The 21,221-nt window shown below is 39.3% G+C and overlaps 1 protein-coding gene across 1 annotated transcript in view; it reads right to left on the bottom strand.

Annotated features, from left to right (window-relative positions):
* Positions 1-21,221, bottom strand: part of plekha2 (pleckstrin homology domain containing A2) — a 53,430-nt gene that overhangs the window by 15,182 nt on the left and 17,027 nt on the right. Inside the window, exons 2-5 of the mRNA XM_061906433.1 lie at positions 6,630-6,790; positions 6,477-6,533; positions 1,057-1,105; positions 816-913 (exon numbers count right to left, since the gene is read on the bottom strand). Of these exons, the coding sequence (XP_061762417.1) occupies positions 816-913; positions 1,057-1,105; positions 6,477-6,533; positions 6,630-6,770 (345 nt within the window). The 5' untranslated portion in view covers positions 6,771-6,790. The remainder of the gene's footprint in view (positions 1-815; positions 914-1,056; positions 1,106-6,476; positions 6,534-6,629; positions 6,791-21,221) is intronic.

Below are 21,221 nucleotides of genomic sequence, written 5' to 3'. Positions count from 1 at the left end.
AAACACATCATCGGAAGCTTTCCCTTATTCTAATGGATAAATGTCTCCCATTTAGATATTATTTTAACATTATTTGCTGGTGTTCTACTCACTCTGCAGACAAGCAGTAATACGCTTCAATTAATTTGTCAAGTTGGCGACACACTATCATGTTTTCGATCATTTCTTTTTTCATTCAGTTCTTCTTGTCATTATTCTTCATATCCACTTTCCTCTTTCCTATGGCTGGAGACAAAAGTTATTGATTGATTGAAACTCTTATTAGTAGATTGCACAGTACAGTACATATGTCGTACAATTGACCACTAAATGGTAATCCCCGAATAAGTTTTTAAACTTGTTTAAGTCGGGGTCCATGTTAATCAATTCAGTGTTAATCAAGCTATGTCAATCTCTAGCTATAAGCTAATGTTAGCGAGTAAGACAAGCGAGTAAGACCAGATGTTTTGGGCTCTCACTGGATTTCGACATTTGGTACATCAACAAATGGCGGGAATTTTTGCTTGCATAACAACGAGTAGAGAGACAGCTCTTATCTCAAAACACTCTTAAGTTGGGTCGCGCTTAAGTTAAGGTATCGCTTTTTATATTTTCTTATTTTTCAAATGATACAGGCCCTTACAGTGTTTGCTGAGAAAAAAAAATCTGTCCACTGGACAAATGTAGATAAGGACCATATCTTGCAATTACACTTTTGCACTTTGTTCCTTTTACTGAATTTGAGACCACATCTGAGTGTTAAAATCTTTAAACAATTCTTTACAAAATCCTAAATTTCTGAAGTAAAGCATGTAAAATTGTTAATAAACACTCACAGTGATCTTGCTGGCCTGGTTGAGAGCAGCGACCCAGTCCTTCATATCCATCACATCATTGGCCTGGAGAAAGTACCTTCGGGATACTGCATTGATGACTGCAGAAGGGAAGAGGGAAAAATATCAAATAGCAAATTCCATGACTACCCGCTATTGCAGCTTTGGTTGAGTTTAGTGCATGTTTAAATAAAGAGTTTTTGACAACGCGTGAGTGTGACTCAGTCTTTACATTAAGACTCACCAAAGCAGAACTCTGTCTTCGGCTTCTGCTTTGCCGTCGCTTCATTCACCTGACAGAAGAACACAAACGTATGCATTTTTTGGTCAGTTCTTAGAGAAAATACAATATATTGTATTTTGTACACAGCAAACCTGTACGTCTGCACCTAATTGACAGGCGGATGATGTTAGCGGTTGCTGATGGTATATAATCGAAACCAAGACTAGCCATTGCTTGGCCATTTGAAAAGCATACTATTTTTTAACCTACGGTGGTTTATTGACTTGGCTTTTTTTCCTTCATTTCTGTAGAAATTCTGCACGTTTTATTGCTGTGTAACTAGACAGATAATGACAAAAATCAAAACATTACAACGCATGTTGGTGATTATTTCAAAGAAATTTCCTGCATGAGTTACACTTTTCTTTTTGTCGACAAAAGCGGTTAACTTGTATGTTGGGTTCCACTGTATTGCAGCTGACTATCTGTAACTATAGAAGTCAAATCAATTATTATTTTTTTCCAATTGTAAATCTAGTCATAATTTTAAAAAATTAATACATTTAATTTATAAAAAATATTGACGTATATACACACACACACACACACACACACACACACACATATATATATATACACACACACACATATATATATACATACATCTACACACACACACACGTATATATATATATACATATACACACACACATATATATACATATATATATCTATATAAAGATATAGATGAATATCTATATCTATATATAGATATATATCTATATATAGATATATATCTATATAGATATATATATCTATATCTAGATATATATCTATATCTATATAGATATATATATATCTATATAGATATAGATATATATATACACACACACACACACACACACATATATATACATATATATTCTAAGGTTGTCCCGATCCGATATTTGGATCGGCCGCCGATATTTGCCAAAAAAAAATGCGTAGCAACAAGGCATGGGAAAATGCCGATCCAGATCCAGTTTTTAAAAAAATCTGGTCCGTGTTTTCCAATGCACCAATTTAAATAATACATACCACTCTTCTGCTGCTCCTTAACCGTTTCGCATTTTCCAGCACACCTTAACACATCCACAGGTCTGTGTTCTGACCGTTAAGACAGCCGTGTGAATTAAAAGTTACAGTAAAAATGTCAGCTGTGTGGGATTATTTTACCCTACAAAACAAAAAAGATGAAGAGGTGAACTGCAAAACATGCCACAGTAAAGTCAAGCGTGGTGGTAAAGTTGTAAGACATTTTAATGACTCTTGAGAGGGAGAGGCTTTTTAGGACTTAACATTAATGAACACAGGAGCAGGCTGACACCTGAGCATCTTGAAGTGCTCGTTTTTGTTAGAAAGAATCTCCCCATTATACTTGGACTTTAATTGTTTGCCCCCCCTGACTGGGGCAAACAATTGAAAGGAGTTGAGTTTATACCAAAAAGTTATATTTTGGTTTCATCTGACCACATGACATTCTCCCAATCCTCTGCTGTATCATCCATGTATCCATTTTGGATTTTGTACCATTGTGGGATGACTGAAAATGTGGTGTCTTTGACTCTTTGTGCAGCGACACGACTAGCCTGCTGGCATCAAACAATGGAACTTCTTAGCATGTAGCAGCTAACATGGACAAAATAATCACAAAACCAAATGCCAGCGTACCAACGTGGGAAAATTTAATTTTAAACCTTTGGAACAAGATGAGCCTATCAACACCAAGAAGCCAGTTATGTGCGCGAATACAAAGACAGCAACTTAAAAACACAACCATTCGACAGACCAAAATCACTTCGCACTCACACCGCCTTTGCTGAAGAAGCCAGATTACCAGTCAGAGTAAAAAAAACAGTGCATCATGGTGTGCGCTCACAGAAAGTGTGGTTAAATATATCGCCAAAGACTTGCTGACATTTAATACTGTTATAAAACTAACATTTTTTAATAGTGCTGTTAAGTTGTCATGTCTGTGTTCCTCACTTGGAATCTACCAAGCTTAAATGTGTTTTGCATATGACTTGTTAATATATCTGTTTAAACTATAGTGTTTATATTGTTTCTTTACACTTTTGTTTAAGAAGGTTCTAACTTGATTGTCACTTAAGAAATGTACAACTTGACCTACGCCTACTTGCCCAAAATTGAAGTGCAACTTTGTTTGTCAATACTTTTTTTTAGCTATTTTTTTGTTGCTATTGTTGTATATTTAAAGGACAACATGGACAAAGATAAGACCTTCTGGAGGAAAATTCTGTGGTCAGATTAAACAAAAATTGAGCTGTTTGGCCACAATACCCAGCAATATGTTTGGAGGAGAAAAGGTGAGGTGTTTAATCCCAGGAACACCACACCTACTGTCAAGCATGATGGTGGTAGTATTATGCTCTGGGCTCTGTACTAAAATTACCGTTCCATATTTCATTAAAATGAATAGGTTTTGTTTATTAAACTTGAAAAAAAGTCATATTAAAGAAATATTTTTTCAATTACTCTTCCTGAAAAAGGGAAATAAGTGATTGCGGAGTTATAAAGAATGCATTGTTTGACTTAGACTGTCCAGAGAGGAGCTGTCAACACTGAAGACGGATGTGATTATCTCTGCTGAAGTCCACATCTGGAAAACGTCAGCAGCTCTTTTGCATGTGACCATCAGCTTCAGCTGCAGATAGCTCAGATTGCTTCTATCCGTCTAACAGCACACTGCTCTCCTTCTCTGTACACACTCACTGGTCACTTCATTAGGTACATCTACCAGTTCCATCTTACTAGGAATGATAAACATTGTCAAAGAGGTATTGATTGACCCACATGTTTAGTCATGGGCTTGCACATCTGTGCTGCTTTATACAGAGGTAACCCAAAAAAAGCATACTTTTAGAGAAGCGTGATGTATCCCGTAGGACACATTCTGGATGGTTCCCAATATGTTTATGCATTTTGTTTTACGCATCCTGTTATGGGTTACAGAAAAGATTTAGGCATGAGGAGTCAGGTACAGTATATACAAAATGTAGTTAAAAGTTTGGACAGACTTATTCATGTTTTTAAATGAGAACCTATTTTCTTTTGTGTTTAGTCTGCTAATGCAATTACAAACTATGTTTCAGCACAATAATTTTGGAAAATATAGCCAGAGTTAAGACGTTCTAAAATCCTGTTTCCAAATTTTATATCCGTTGAATGTCACCATTGTCTGATACATAGTTTCCAAAAAAAACTAAACATTTTTTGTCTCCTTAAAAGCAGCTATTTTATTTAAGGTAATTTATCTACAGATATTAAACATACTGTACATGATAAGATTTTTACAATGTTTAAATCAACATTTCTTAAGCATATGGCCGCCCACTCTTGGGCCGCCCAAAAATATCTGTTTCTGAGCTGTGGTCGATATAGGCCGCAGTGGTACTCAGTTGTAATAGACTTTTCCACCAAACCAGAGCCATGTATAAAGAAAGTAAGGCCAATAGGCGCCATCTTTGCTACCAAGGATGAGTGCCGTTAGTTTTCCTCACAAAATCAACTAAAATAAGTCTAAATATAATTCTAAACATACTCCATTTCATAAACTTACAATTAAAACGTGCTTTTATTTTTTGTGGCCATATTTGATGCACTCTGTTGCTGCAGTACATTCATGCAGTGTTGAGTAACCAGCAGGCTCCATAACACGCACCCAAAAGCGCAATAAACGTAAAAAAAAATACACAAAACGACTATAAATATAACTTATTACCCTCATTTTGCCAAAATCTTCGTTAGCTTTGGACCAGCAATCACAGAGTAATTATGACTTGTGTGTGAAATATGCCAACTGTAGAGGCTGCCTCTACTGTACTGTTTGTAATTGCTGAGCGATGCCTGTGCTTTTAGACTTAGAAAAACTTTTTTGATCCGCTATCATCTATTATTACACCCCAAAATGGGTTTCTATTACTCTTCATTGTCCATCTATTTGTATTTGTTTTTCACTTTCTCTTCTGCGGTTATCAAATAGCATTATTTTAGTTTAACTGAGATTCAAGGGTAGTTTGTTTTTGTAAACCATCTATTTAAGTTGGCAGCACACATGCTGTCCTGTAGTCTCGAGAGTGCCTTTTGACCAATCATTGAGGGGATCGTCTGAAACAGAGTTCACCACACTCTCTTTACAAACGACTCTGTATCAAACAAACAAACAGATGACGTCGTGAGCTAAAGTCATAGAAGTTTCTTTAGTGCAAAAACTATGACTAAAGTGGAGAAGCTGTATTTACATTTGCACTTTTCCTTTTTACACAGGTTATTATTATTTAATATAATTTATTTAGAATGTATTAACTTTAGCACTGCGTAATTTATTTTTTATCAGTTTTTAGGAGTCCCGTTTTCCGCAGTATATTTGATTAATATTTATTTTTGTAATCAGGGTTAGTAATTGTAATTGTAGGGTTATCGCAGGCTGGATGGGAGCATACAAATTAAGAAGAACATGCATAAGTCCAAAGACACTAAAGGCGCAAACGGGAGAATAGGGCCCTTAATGAGTGTAGCAACTAATACAAATGTATATTTTACAAACCGTATGGAGTCCCCAGAAGTTTAATTACGTTTAGCAAAATTATTATTATTATTCGCGAATTTTTCAATTTACAAACTTTTAGATCGAGCCTAATATGCTTCCGTGTAAAAAACGCTTCATTCATTCATATTGTGTCCCGCCTGTAGTCATTTTGTGCCGCAGGACGCAGTATTTTGGGAAAGGCAAAGCCCTCCACGTCACTTGCTGCTCAGTACATTAATAGTCAATTCTTAGCTCTTCAGCGTGAGTGCCTTTTCTGTGTTTTATTGCCTTTTGACAAGTTCTGTCCATTGTTCTACCTATGTATGTGTTCCAAAGACAAAAGACAACAAACCAGCGTGGAAAGGAGGAGGGAATCGCTGTGGAATTTACAAAAAAGGCTATTTGCTTCAAAATATTGAAGAATCAATGAAGCAGACCTTATACCACAGCACGTTGTGATTGTGATGAGATTGGAAAATATGCCAAAGTAGACTTATTTCACGGAAAAGAAGATCAACTTGTCGGGAGTGCCTTATTTCAAAACCCCCACGGCACTTAACATAGCGCGTCTTTATATCTCGAAAGAAATACACTTTTACACATGCAACAATGTTAATACAAGTAAATAGTTTTTTTTTTGCAATAAATATTTTGTTTTGATATGCAGAAAATTATCTTTCCACCTTGGCGAAGGTCTGTGCTTTCTAGTCAGCCTTGGAAAAGTGGCATGTATGTAAAAACCTCCTTTTGGATCTCTTTAAATTGTGCAGGTGTATGCAATGAAGTGGACATTGGAGTGAGCACATACGAAATTTCCACAGGGGGCCCAAGTGAAAGCTAACAGGGAGTTTACCTTGGAGATATACGTTAGTCTCAGGCTGCCAACAAAGCTTGCTCCACTGGGCAGGTTCTGCATGAAAAACACGCACACCATTGTTTACCCAGGCTTAGTTCCCCATTGCTGTTTGTGCAAGTGTGTTGTGTCATTTAGTGATGCACAAAGCACCTGAGGGTTGTCCATGTACCACAGAAAAGCATTCCCCTGTGTATCCAGGATGAAGTAGCGCCTCTGGAAACGGCAGCTGTTCTCCTTCTCTTCGATATCCAAGAAGCCACACACACGATTCAGACGGTCCACGTACGGCATGCTGCTGCTATCACATATCACTGAAACACACACACATATTAAAGTGAATTTAAAGAAATGACCGGGGGAAGCTGCACATATCATAAAAGTGAGGCAAGGGAGAAAATCTTTCACACACACGCACAGGAAGCGAGACAGAGAGCATCTCACACTCAGCAGTTTTTCATGTGACGTGATTGAGGCTGAGCGGCGGCAAAGCCTAAAGCCTGAGGCTGCGCTGAGGCCCTCCACCACAGCCAAAAATTACAGAGTATGCTCAAGATCTGCTCACATTTCCACTGGCCAGACACCAGGGTGGTGGTGATGGTTATGGTGGGGGGAGCTTTCAGATGGTATAATGTTTTCATTAGGACGATGCATTGCATGCCACGCGAGTGAATCACCAAGCTCATGACTGACAAAAATGTTTGAATCATTCAGCCCCCAGACTCCGGTATGCTGAAGATGCTGAGTGGTGTTAAGCACACAATGTTGTGCAGCCAATGTCACACACACACACACATTTTATGAGGGAGTCAGACGAGTGGTTAGGTTACTTTCTGTTGTAATATGGTGCTATCTACATTTCTTTTAAATTGTAATAAGCACTTGATTCTTCTTTTGTTTGGATAGGCTACATTAATTCTGAGCGATACAACAAGTTTGGGTATCGATCAAATACCAAGTAGTTACAGGAGGGTGGAACAAGGGGATGGGTCAAAGAGGAGCTTGGGCCTCAGAGGTTAATTTCACAATACCTAGTGTGTTTGTGACTATCAGTGGTACTTTAACTTCAACTTAACTATAGATGTTTGGATGCATTCATTAAGGGAGGAATACATGTTTGAGTGTAAGCTCAATGTTCACAAGACAACGTTTGGTCATTAATAGATGAACAACACACTACGGTGACCATAGGAACAGTGATATTACAAACACCAAAACCAGTGAAGTTGGCATGTTGTGTAAATCGTAATTAAAAACAAAATACATTGACTTGGAAATAATTTTCAACCTATATTCAATTGAATTCACAAGATACTTAACTTTCAAAATGGAAAAGTGTTATTTTTTGCTAATATTAGCTCATTTGGAATCTAATGCTTGCAACATGTTTCGAAAAGGCTGGCACAAGTAGCAAAAAAGACACAGGAAGTTAAGAAATGCGCATCAAACCCATATTTGGAACATCCCATAGGTGAACAGACTAATTGGGAACAGGTGGGTGCCATGATTGGGTATAAAAGCCGCTTCCATGAAATGCTGAGTCATTGACAAACAAAGATGGAGCGACGGTCACCATTTTGTGAACAAATGCGTGAGCAAATTGTCCAACAGTTTAGGAACATTTCTCAACGAGCTATTGCAAAAAAATTATGGATTTCACCATCTATGGCCCGTAACATCATCAAAAGGTTAAGAGAATCTGGAGAAATCACTGCATGTAAGAAATGATATTACAGACCTTCGATCACTCAGGCGGTTCTGCGTCAAAAAGCAACATCAGTGTATAAAGGATATCACCACATGGGCTTAGGAACACTTCAGAAAACCACTGTCAGTAACTACAGTTTGTCGCTACATCTGTAAATGCAAGTTAAAACTCTACTACAAAAAGCGAAAGCCATTTATCAACAACACCCAGAAACTCTGCCGCTTTCGCTGGGTTTGAACTCATCTAAGATGGACAAAGTGGAAAAGTGTTCTGTGGTCTGATGAGTCCACATTTCAAATTGTTTTTGGAAACTGTGGATGTCATGTCTTCTGGACAAAAGAGGAAAAGAACCATCCGGATTGTTATAGGCGCAAAGTTCAAAAGCCAGCATCTGTGATGGTATGGTGGTGTATTAGTGCCCAAAGCATTGGTAACTTACACATCTGTGAAGGCAACAATAATGCTGAAAGGTACATACAGGTTTCGGTGCAACATACGTTGCCATCCAAGCAATGTTATCATGGACGCCCCTGCTTATTTCAGCAAGACAATGCCAAGCCACGTGTTACAACAGCGTGGATTCATAGTAGAAGAGTGCGGGTACTAGAGTGGCCTGGCTGTAGTCTAGACCGGTTACCCATTGAAAATTTGTGACGCAATATGAAGCCTAAATAACCACAATGGGGACGACTGTTGAACAACTTAAGCTGTACATCAAGCAAGAATGGGAAATAATTCCATCTGAAAAGCTTCAAAAATTGGTCCGTTAAAAGGAAAGGCCATGTAACACAGTGGTAAAACTGCCCCTGTGCCAACTTTTTTGTATTGTGTTGCTGCCATTAAATTCTAAATTAAATAATTATTTGCAAAAAAAAAAATAAGTTTCTCAGTTTGAACATTAAATATCTTGTCTTTGCAGTCCATTCAATTTAATATAATTAGAAAAGGATTTGCAAATCATTGTGTTGTGTTTATGACTTACACAACGTACAACTTCACTGGTTTTGGGTTTGTATATCCAATAAGTGGATGGCTTTTTTTTTTATCCTTTTGCCTTTATTTTTCGCTGTGTTCATTGCATCTTTTTTGCTGTTGCTTGATTATAAAGGATGTCAATCAAGAAGGTGGTCTGCATTAGAGGAGCAAATATCTTATATATTAAATAGTCAGTGTTTTATGGTTCATAGTTAATATTGTAAATCCCACATTCTGTATGTTCATGTACATTCGAGTGTCTTTTTCAGTAAAATACTAAACAGACCATCTCAAAATCGGAGTTAACTTTAGTTATTTTACTGAATTATATGGCAATCAGACTCAGTGCGATATAGAAAATGACTATATTGTGATATTCGAGTATACGTTCTCACTCAGTTGCCTTTAGCTGCTGGTATTACACTACAGGCTCTTCTCACTCTTTCTTGCCTCTGCTTCTCACAGAGACAAACAAGCACACCTTCTTACATACGTCACATACATATATGCCCTCGTGGAGCAAAGAGGTAGCGGCATGGGTAATGTTAGCTGTGGTGCGAGTGGTACAAGAGAAAGAAGCTGCGAATATGGTAACAAATGAAGGAAGAATTAATTCCCAAGAAAATAGCACAGGGTCCATCGTCTGGCGGTGGTTTAGCTTCAAGTGGGAATATGTCGAACAGACAACTGCAATGTGTCAAGTGTGGGGCTAAAGCGTTGCTACAATAAGTAGTGTTATTGCTAATATGTAGCATCATTTTAAAAGTCACCCGCTAGAGAATGAAGAGTGCTAACTCCGCATGTCAACATCGCCGTTCGGTGCCACACCAACAAAATGACGAGGCAAACATTTCCAGATGAACACCGTATGAAAAAATAGTCCACAACGTAAGGAGATAACGTCCACAGTAACCTACCACATAGCGAAGGTTGTACACAATTTGATTTCCAGATCAGATATAGAATCAGAACTCAGAATCAGAAACACTTCATCAATCCCCAAGGGGAAATTGAAATTATTACTACTTTGCAGCTCATTTTTATTTGAGTTATTGAAATATCTTGTGTGACATCATGCACAAAAGTGCACTTTATTTGTTTTGAACTATTGTTGTGGCGTTCTGGACAAAAAGTGCACTTTATTTTAGTGTTGTTTTGATATGACATCTTAGTGACATCATGCACAAAAGTGCACTCAGAGCTTGTTTTAAAATGTCTCTGACAATTTTGCACTTTCTTTTTTGAAATGACATGAATGTTTGTGCCACTGCTTAATAACTGTTTCATAAATATAGTTTTGGTCAATTGACTTAGTTGTGATTTCCCTCTGCATGAAAGTTTAAAATGAGCATGTATTAATGCAGTATGAAAAAGAATGTTTTAATGTAGACACATAGAGTCATCGTACTGCTGTGATTATATGCATCAAGTGTTAATTCAAGGCTAAAGCAAAATATCGAGCTATATATCGTGCTATGGCCTAAAAATATCGAGATATTAAAAAGCCCGACTACATCAAAATATAGAATGTGGGACTTTGTTGCTCTGAAAGCAAGCCTCACCGACTCTGACCCATCCTGTTCATTTCCAGAGCTTCGTATGTCACTCAAAGGTGCAGATTCTAAACGGTGGAATCATTTCTATGGTTTGAAAATATCCAGCGGGCCACACTGAAATGTTAATTATGTTGAATTATGGCCAGGTAGCCCAGTTAACTGCTTTTTTATGCTGTTTTCAAATACCTAATTTTTCAGCACTGAATTTTTATACACAGATTTGTTTTTTACACTTAATTTATTTGCATTGAAATTGTCAGCCCAATTGGATGTACAATAATGCTGTTCACAATTCAAAAGCAAAACGTTAAGTCACATAAATTCAGTAAAAAAAAAAAAAGCTTTCATATTGAAGACACAAATTAACCTCCATATCAAGTCGTCCAGTGAGAAAACACATGTAAGAAACAGTTTAGTTTAAATCAGTGATCTAAAAGCTGCACTGTGGAGGGACATTTTCCGCTAGCTTGCTAGTGAAGACGCTACATTGCGTTGAGGATGCTTTTGTTTGCTTGTCGCTGTCAAATTTACAGGACGCATCTACAATGCATTATCACGATAGAACGATAGCTTTAAAAACTCGGTTGTGGGCTGTACTGTTCTCTTTGTGTGTGTAAGTGGACACAAGTCAATAGCCAGCCAAACTCTATACAAAATAAAAATGAGAGTCAGAAAGTAGCATGCAAGCTCCAAGTGCTTAAATAGGCAGCACTGTCAAATCCAGTATGAACCAGAGTGAAACTAGAGAAAACATACAAATATACATAAATAAATGACTGCATAGGATTAGAAGTGAAAGATAACATGTAATTATTCTTAATTATTCAAAGGCATAAGACATGAATCAATTGTGATGGGGGAATCAAAGGTTTACAAACTTCACAATTTCAATGAATTCAGCACAACATAACATAAAAGTTATATAATACATTTCTAAAACAAATACAAACAATGCCTTCGAAACACAAAAACTTACAAGAAGTTGAAAAATGCAGCTTCAGCAGTGATGTGACTAAGAAACTGATTTCCAACATGGAAATCTGACTCTTTGATGCCACTGTGCATGTCAAAATAAAAGCATCTCTGTACACATAAAGTACATTCCACAAAATGTCAAAATACAGACATTCACAATATGCATTTCAGCAAATTAAGGGCATGTTATTGACCAAATGAATATCATTTATATTGCATATATCAAGCAACCCTAATTATAATGTCTGTGAATGTAGCTTGTTGTTCCAATTCAATACAGTATGTGGCGGTGTGCATTCTAACTACTTGATAACACATCTCAAAGGGTCTGCCAAAGAATAAGAAGACTTAGCAGGAGGGATCAGTGTTGCCATTTCAGCAACTGTTCTTGATATATTTAGCAAATATTCGCATAGCTCAAGACACCTTTAAAAAAAAAAAAAAAAAAGATATAAAAAAAAACACTAACTGGCGGTTTGTTTGTGACATTAAAAAACACAACGACAAAAAAAAGAAACAACAGTTAAAAGTTCATTTGTATTTCTAAAAATAGTTGTTTTGCTCTTCAAAAATTATCAGTTTCAGAGTAGTATTATTAATAATAAAATTACCGTAATTTGCAGACTATAAGCTGCTACTTTTTTAATACGCTTTGCACCCTGCCGCTTATAAAATGGTGCAACTAATTTAAGGATTTTTATTCGCCACTGGCAATTATCTAATGTGTTCAATAGTTTTCATCAAACACAAACAGAGACATTGAAAAGGTGTGTTACTGTTTGTGCTACAGTGCCATCTTTAGGATGAGTTTGGTCACTGCAGGTGTTACGGGTTTAAAATGTACTTCCTGTTTTAATGCTTTGAACTGGAAGTAAAATTGCCCATAGCGTTTTTGCTCGAAATGATTTTTCATTCATCGCTCCAATCAACATTTGTAAGTTTTACAATACAACTAAACAATTCATACCTACTAAACCCTCCCATCTGTGTAGGAGTGTTTTCTTCAATACATCAATTGAAATGTATTTATATTAGGGATGTCCCGATCCAGGTTTTTGCACTTCCGATCCTATACCGATGTTTTTGCACATCCGATCCGATACCGATACTGGCCTATTCGAGAATGTATTAAAGTTTAAAGTTATTTAGCCTACTTAGTTGTCAGATTCATGTTGAAAATGGTTTTAGTACTCTTGATAAAAACTAGCTAGCTGAATTAGGTGAGTTTGAATAATACACAATTGTTGGTAACAAGAAACTGACCTTTTTATTCAAGGATAAACACAAAGACAAAATGATACATGACAAACAGAAATGGCATCATTGAACAGTAAAAAAGTGAACAGTATAAAGTGCAAATAATGCTCTAAACATTATTAAATAAAGCGAAACACACAACCTGAGTGGGATAAAATGTCTATAACTCAGCATCAATACTTGCTCTTGAATAAGCATAATGGGGAGATTCTTTCGAACAAAGACGAGCACTTCAAGATGCTCGAGTGTCAGCCTGCTCCTGTGTTCATCAATGATGAGTGAGGCTGTGCTAAAAAGACTCTCACTCTGAACACTGGTGCAAGGAGCACTGAGGAACTTGGCTGCTGTTTCTGCCAGGGCGGGTAGTGGAGACTGATTGTCTCTCCAGTAGTGAAAAGGATTGCTCTTACGCCCAGCTGGTGGCTCACTGAGGTAGCTCTCCAACTGAAACAGTGCCCCTGGGGTGATCTGCTGCTCAGATGGACATGCTGTGCTGCTCTCCTCCAGTATCTCGTCAAAGTAGCTGTCGAGGCTGCTGGTTGAGCTTCCAGCTTCCCTTCTTGGTGTTTGCCTTGCTGTCTCAGCCTCAGCCACACCTTCTTTAGAGGGCATGGTCTTCAGTTCTTGTTCCATTTTCATCACCTCTACCTTTAGTGCCTCCTTTGCCTGATCCAAGTTGGTAGCATTAGTGAAGAACTTTAACATTTGGATAAAATGTGATAAAGATATATCAATTATTTTATATTGTTTCAGATGGTCTCCACATATTAATGTTCAATGACAACAAGTAATACACAAAATAGATAAAAAATGATCAACAGTTACATTCATTTCCTCACCCATCAAATAACTGTAAGAAAAAAAGAATGATAACAATAATAAATAATATAATAATAATAATACATTCCCATCACCTTATATCTATGAAACATTAGGCTACTGAAATACTGACAAAGAAATAAATGCAAGCTGTAGAGTAAAATATTTTCAATATAGTACTGAAGCTTATAACATGCTCAAATAATTATAGAGCACTTACTTGTCTTTGTAGCGTGGATCTAGCATTGTTGCCATGGCATAGAGGGGTTCAGTTTCCACATGGTCAAAACGTGCGCGCACCGCATCGAGTTAGGTGGCCTTCATGGTTTGAATCCCTATGAGTTCTTCGCTCTCACTATCTAGAAAGCATGTCGCACTAACCTCGGCTGTCAGCTCTTGGAAGGATTTAATAATTGTTGCAGTTTTCTCTAGCAGCGACCATTGGTTGCCTGTAATGTGGCTGGCAGATTGTTTTCGCTATGTTCATCTTTTTCGTTTTGTAGGGTAAAATAATCCCACACAGCTGACATTTTTACCGTAACTTTTAATTCACCTGGCCGTTTTAACGGTTAGGACACAGACCTGTGGATGTGTTGAAGGTGTGATGGAAAATGCGGAACGGAGTTTAGGGAGCAGCAGAAGAGTGGAATGTATTATTTAAATTGGTGCGTTGAAAAACATGGACCGAATTTTTTTTAAAAACTGGATCGGCATTTTCCCATGCCTTGCCGATACGCACTTTTTTGGCAAATATCGGCGGCTGATCTGATCCAGATATCAGATCGGGACAACCCTAATTTATGTAGCCCTTAATCACTAGTGTCTCAAAGGGGCTGCACAAGCCACAACGACATCTTCGGCTCGGATCCCAGATCTCTGCTAGAAAAACCTCAACCCAAAGGGATACAATGACAAACCTTGGAGGGGACCGGTGAAATGGACGTAGAGTGGATCGAGTTAATAGTGTGAGAGTACAGTCCATAGTGGGGCAAGCAGGGGATCAGCTTGAGTGGAGACATGCATATTTGTACATGCTATTGTAATGTAATGAAGCTAGCCTACGCTAACACGCTTACTAGTGTCTGTTTTAGAATTATTAACTTACAATGCCATTCTTATTGTATTGTTTCAGTTTCACACATTCCTCAGTAAATTCACCAAGACGTCATCTAATTGGAGCGCAGCTAGTGGGTCCATGACGATGACTACTGTTTTGTTTGATCAGCTGTTTTACTGCCTTATTATAGGAACCATTAGGAAACCATGTAAGTATGTAAATAACCATTTAAAAAAATATTTCTGTGTAAGTAACTAATTTCACAATATATATATCTGCAGCTTATCGTCCGGTGCGGATCATATATGGGAAATATTTAATTCTATTAAATTTAGTAGGTGTGTCTTATATACCGGTGCGCTATATAGTCCGGAAATACGGTAAAAACAGCTCTCAGTATTATGTAGTACACTTAGACCAACACAAAGGACAATTGGATCTAATTTAAATCAGTAACGCACACCAGCAATTAGGGCTGGGCGATATATCAATATACGCGATATATCGCGGGTTTGTCTCTGTGCGATATAGAAAATGACTATATCGTAATATTCGAGTATATGGTCTCACGCAGTTGTTTTAAGCTGCGGGCTTGTCTCTCCTTGTCTCTCCTTCTCACAGACAGCAAGCGCACAAACTTACAAACGTCACATACTGTCACGCCATACGTCACATATGTATAAGCCCTCACGGAGCAGAGAGGTAGCAGCGTGGCTACCGTTAGCTGTGATGGTAGCGCAGTGTTGCTGGTGGTAATACGAGAGAAAGAAGGTGCAAATCCGGTAACAAATGAAGTGAGAATTAATTTCCAAGAAAAACAGCACAGGGTCCATCGTCTGGCGGTGGTTCGGCTTCAAGCGGGAATATGTCGAATAGACAACTTCAATTTGTCAAGTGTGGGGCACAAGCATTGCTACCAAAAGTAGCATTACTGCTAATATGTAGCATCATTTGAAAAGTCACCTGCTAATAACTGTTTAATAAATACAGTTTTGGCCAATAGACTTAGTTGTGATTTCCTTCTCTGGATGAAAGTTTAAAATGAGCATATATTAATGCAGTATGAACAAGAATGTTTTAATGTAGACACATAGAATCACCATACTGCTGTGATTATATGTATCAAGTGTTAATTCAAGGCTAAGAAGAAAATACCGAGATATATATCGTATATTGCGATATGGCGTAAAAATACAGAGATATTAAAAAGGCCATATCATCCAGCCCTACCAGTAATGCACTTTCATAGTTACTGTAGACACTAGGGGTGTAATGGTACACACAAATTTCGGTTCGTACGTTCCTCGGTTCAGAGGTCATGGTTCGGTTCATTTTCGGTACAGTAAGAAAACAAAATATAAATTTTTTGATTATTTATTTAACAAATTTGCTAAATCTTCTACCAAAAATATTTTTCTTAGTGGAATATTTGATATGAAGTAATCGGAAACTTGGATAGGTCAATAATTCATAATATTGATTTTGATTCAATATTAAGTTTTGAGCAATGACAGTTTGAAAGAAAAAAAACAGCTTTGTTTTATTGGTCAACGTTGCAACTTTTTATAAATTACATTTAGCCTTTAAGCTTTTTTATTTCACTTTTGTTTTTGTTTATTTTAATAGTATTTTTAGAATGTGCCGTGGGCCTTTAAAACATTAGCTGTGGGCCGTAAATGGCCGCTGGGGCACACTTTTGACACCCCTGCTATAAATAATGAAAAATAAAATCTGATAAATCTATGGGTAAAAAGCAGAGCCTGGCGACACATGTGCGTTTCCCATAACTCTCTCGCTCTCTCTGTCTCTGTCCCTCCCTCACCAATGCTGCTGCGCGCACCACTTTTTGTTTTGTTTTGTTCACTTTTGTTTTCCTTCTAAACCCGAACGTACATTGAAAATACACGCAACCCTAACTTAAAATGCCGGACATTCGAGGTATTTAAGAAACTCCACCTGGAGAGCTCAGCAAAGAGGACATATCCAGTGAAAAGAGGAGGTGTGGTCAGTCTATCGCAGCCCAGTCAGTCGTTGTTAGCATGCCGTGTTTTTTTTTTTTTGATTGATTGAAACTTTTATTAGTAGATTGCACAGAACAGTACATATTCCGTACAATTGACCACTAAATGGTAACACCCGAATAAGTTTTTCAACTTGTTTAAGTCGGGGTCCACGTAATTCAATTCATGGTGCCTCGGTGTGCATTGTTTACAAAACGTGCGGTGCGCTACTCAATATTTCCGTGTCGTTCGGTACACCTCCGAACCGAACCAAAACCCCCGTACCAAAACGGTTCAATACAAATACACGTACCGTTACACCCCTAGTAGACACCCACTTTCTTTGTACAGGATGTCTGATATGAAAACATTTTAAAGTACATCTAGTAATGTTATCATTAAGTATATAAAACAGTTGTGAACAGTTATGAATTTAATTGTTTTTTCCTCGCCTGATGCGCCAACAAGGATTCATGAAAATTAATGGTCGTTTATGTATGATCAGGCTAAGAACAGACTCAAAAACTACACTTTTATAAACAAATTCATATGCAATTATCTACTACTAAAATAAATAAACTAAATTAATAATAAAATATGTTTAAACTATCCATAAAATTAAAGTGAAAATTAAAATACAGCTTCAAGAGATTAGCCATAATGTTTGCTCTTAAAAACATCTCTATGTCTTTTGCTTCTGTTTGTCTGATATTGTCAGTGCTGCGACAAGTGGTGGAAAGGTATATTGCAGCTGAGTACTGCTGCAGCCCATGTCAATTACACCCGAGAAACATATTTTTGGGCGGCCCTTAAAGGAGCAATCTCAAACCCACAATGGGAAGAAACAGTGCCTTAAAGCAGTGGTCCCCAACCACCGGGCCGCGGGCCGTGGCCCGATTGGTACCGGGCCGCAGAAGAATTTTTTATAAAAAAAAATAAAAAAATAAAAATAAAAAAATTTATTTTTATTTTTTTATCAAATCAACATAAAAAACACAATATACACTTACAAATAGTGCACCAACCACAAAAAACTCCCTTTTTCATGACAAAAACATCCCTTTTTCATGAAAAAGAAGAAAGAAAAAAAAAGGACACCCCCCCGGGCCGCGGGACAAATTATTAAGCGTTGACCGGTCCGCGGATACAAAAAGGTTGGGGACCACTGCCTTAAAGGACGCAAAGTATCAACATTGCCGTTATGAGTGTGACACACGTAACTGCACTGTAGGAACTCTTGCATAAATAGTTTTTAAATAATGAAAATACTTCTGAGCCCGAGGAGTATTTTGTTATTGGACTTTTGTGCTCGTCAGTTTGTCCATAACAAACACCATGTTCAAACAAAAGGGTGTGCACTTGGCACCAGGACACCCTAGGCCGCAGTTCCATGATCAACTTTGTAGTTGTGTCATCGGTTTTGCGGCCTCATGTTTTGGACATTCGGGTGAAGAGAGGGGCGGAGCTTTCTATCGATCATCACCTGGTGGTGAGTTGGCTGCGATGGTGGGGGAGGATACCGGACAGACCTGGCAGGCCCAAACGCATTGTGAGGGTTTGCTGGGAACGTCTGGCAGAGTCTTTTGTCAGAGAAAGTCTCAATTCCCAACTCTGGAAGAACTTTGAACATGTCACGAGGGAGGTGCTGGATATTGAGTCCGAGTGGACCATGTTCCGCACCGCTATTGTCAAGGCAGCTGATTGGAGCTGTGGCCGCAAGGTAGTTGGTGCCTGTAGGGGCGGTAATCCTAGAACCTGTTGGTGGACACCAGTGGTGAGGGATGCCGTCAAGCTGAAGAAGGAGTCCTATAGGGTTCTTTTGGCTCATAAGACTTTGGAGGCAGTGAACAGGTACCACCAGGCCAAGCGGTGTGCAGCTTCAGCGGTCGCGAAGGCAAAAACTCGGACATGGAAGGAGTTCGTGGAAGCCATGGAAAACGACTTCCGGACGGCTTTGAATCGATCCTGGACCACTATCCGCCGCCTCAGGAAGGGGAAGCAGTACACTGTCAACACCGTTCATGGTGCGGATGGTGTTCTGCTGACCTCAACTGCGGATGTTGTGGATAGGTGGAAGGAATACTTCGAAGACCTTCTCAATCCCACCAACACGTCTTCTTATGAGGAAGCAGTGCCTGGGGAATCTGTGGTGGGCTCTCCTATTTCAGGGGCTGAGGTTGCCGAGGTAGTTAAAAAGCTCCTTGGTGGCAAGGGCTCATGGGTGGATGAGATCGGCCCGGAGTTCTTTAAGGCTCTGGATGCTGTGGGGCTGTCTTAGTTGACAAGACTCTGCAGCATCGCGTGGACATCGGGGGAGGTACCTCTGGATTGGCAAACCGGGGTGGTGGTCCCTCTCTTTACGAAGGGGGACCGGAGAGTGTGTCCCAACTACCGTGATATCACACTCATCAGCCTTCCCGGTAAGGTTTATTGCAGTGTACTGGAGAGGAGGCTATGCTGGATAGTCGAACCTCGGATTCAGTAGGAACAGTGTGGTTTTCGTCCTAGTCGTGGAACTGTGGGCCAGCGCTATACTCCTGGCAGGGTTCTTGAGGGTACATGGGAGTTTGCCCAACCAGTCTACATGTGCTTTGTGGACTTGGAGAAGGCATTCGACCGTGTCCCTCGGGAAGTCCTGTGGGCAGTGCTAAGAGAGTATGGGGTATCGGACTGTCTTATTGTGGCGGTCCGCTCCTTGTACGATCAGTTTCAGAGTTTGGTCCGCATTTCCGGCAGTATGTCGGACACATTTCCAGTGAGGGTTGGACTCCGCCAAGGCTGTCCTTTGTCACCGATTCTGTTCATAACTTTTATGGACAGAATTTCTAGGCGCAGTCAAGGCGTTGAGGGGTTCCGGTTTGGTGGCCGCGGGATTAGGTCTCTGCTTTTTGCAGATGATGTGGTCCTGATGGCTTCATCTGGCCAGGATCTTCAGCTCTCACTGGATCGGTTCGCAGCAGAGCGTGAAGCGACCGGAATGAGAATCAGCACCTCCAAGTCCGAGTCCAAGGTTCTCTCCCGGAAAAGGGTGGAGTGTCATCTCTGGGTTGGGGAGGAGACCCTGCCCCAAGTGGAGGAGTTCAAGTACCTAGGAGTCTTGTTCACGAGTGGGGGAAGAGTGGATTGTGAGATCAACAGGCGGCTCGGTGCAGCGTCTTCAGTAATGCGGACGTTGTACCGATCCGTTGTGGTGAAGAAGGAGCTGAGCCGGAAGGCAAAGCTCTCAATTTACCGGTCGATCTACGTTCCCATCCTCACCTATGGTCATGGGCTTTGGGTCATGACCGTAAGGATAAGATCACGGGTACAAGCGGCCGAAATTCATTTCCTCCGCATGTGTGGCTGGGCTCTCCCTTAGAGATAGGGTGAGAAGCTCTGCCATCCGGGAGGACCTCAAATTAAAGCCGCTGCTCCTCCACATCGAGAGGAGCCAGATGAGGTGGTTCGGGCATCTGGTCCGGATGCCACCTGAACGCCTACCTAGGGAGGTGTTTAGGGCACGTCCAACCGGTAAGAGGCCACAAGGAAGACCTAGGACACGTTGGGAAGACTATGTCTCCCGGCTGGCCTGGGAACGCCTCGGGAACCCCCTGGAAGAGCTAGAAGAAGTGGCTGGGGAGAGGGAAGTCTGGGCTTCCCTGCTTAGGCTGCCGCCTCCGCGACCCGACCTCGGATAAGCGAAAGAAGATGGATGGATGGATGGAAAATACTTCTAATGCTCTCTGATGGCACTCAAATAAGTTGAGAAACTCTTCCCAGAAAGGAAAATAGTATTACAGTGGTCACACACATGCACAACCAGCCTGGCATATACACACACATTATTTTTTAGACATCTACCGGAAAAAAGATCTGCTTTAACCACTAGTAGAGAAGTGAAGATAAGTTGTGGCATTGTGGGTACCATAAATACAGAACATTTTATCTATTAAATAGCGACAATGTCGCCACAAACCTGTCTTATTTAAGGACACTGGTTTAGTTTCAGCGCGGCTACTGACTGACAGGAAGCACATGTGGCCTAATCAAAGTCTGGGACTAATCAGACTAACGACAGGATGATGCAAACATGATGCAATAGAGGCAGAGATGCACATTTTGAAACTCTCATATAATGCCACCATTTAAAAAATGCATTTGTCAATTGGGAATTAACTTTATCTCTATTTTTGGTTTTAATTAATTTTCTAAATAGTTCCATTTTACAAATGTTGGGATAACTGACCATTACATCCACAGAAACGAAACATAACAGAAAATATAGAGTTAATCCCCTTTGTCTGTTAAAAGCTTCTGGGAAAATTTTCCAAAGGATTTTGTCCGTGAGAATTTAAAAGCACATTTGTGAGGTCAGAGGTCACAGATGTTAAACCTGAAAGAGGGTCTGCTGACTTAAAA

The sequence above is a fragment of the Nerophis ophidion genome, linkage group LG07 (assembly GCF_033978795.1).
Source record: "Nerophis ophidion isolate RoL-2023_Sa linkage group LG07, RoL_Noph_v1.0, whole genome shotgun sequence".
Lineage (NCBI taxonomy): Eukaryota > Metazoa > Chordata > Actinopteri > Syngnathiformes > Syngnathidae > Nerophis > Nerophis ophidion.
This window is presented reverse-complemented; position numbering and strand designations above follow the sequence as displayed.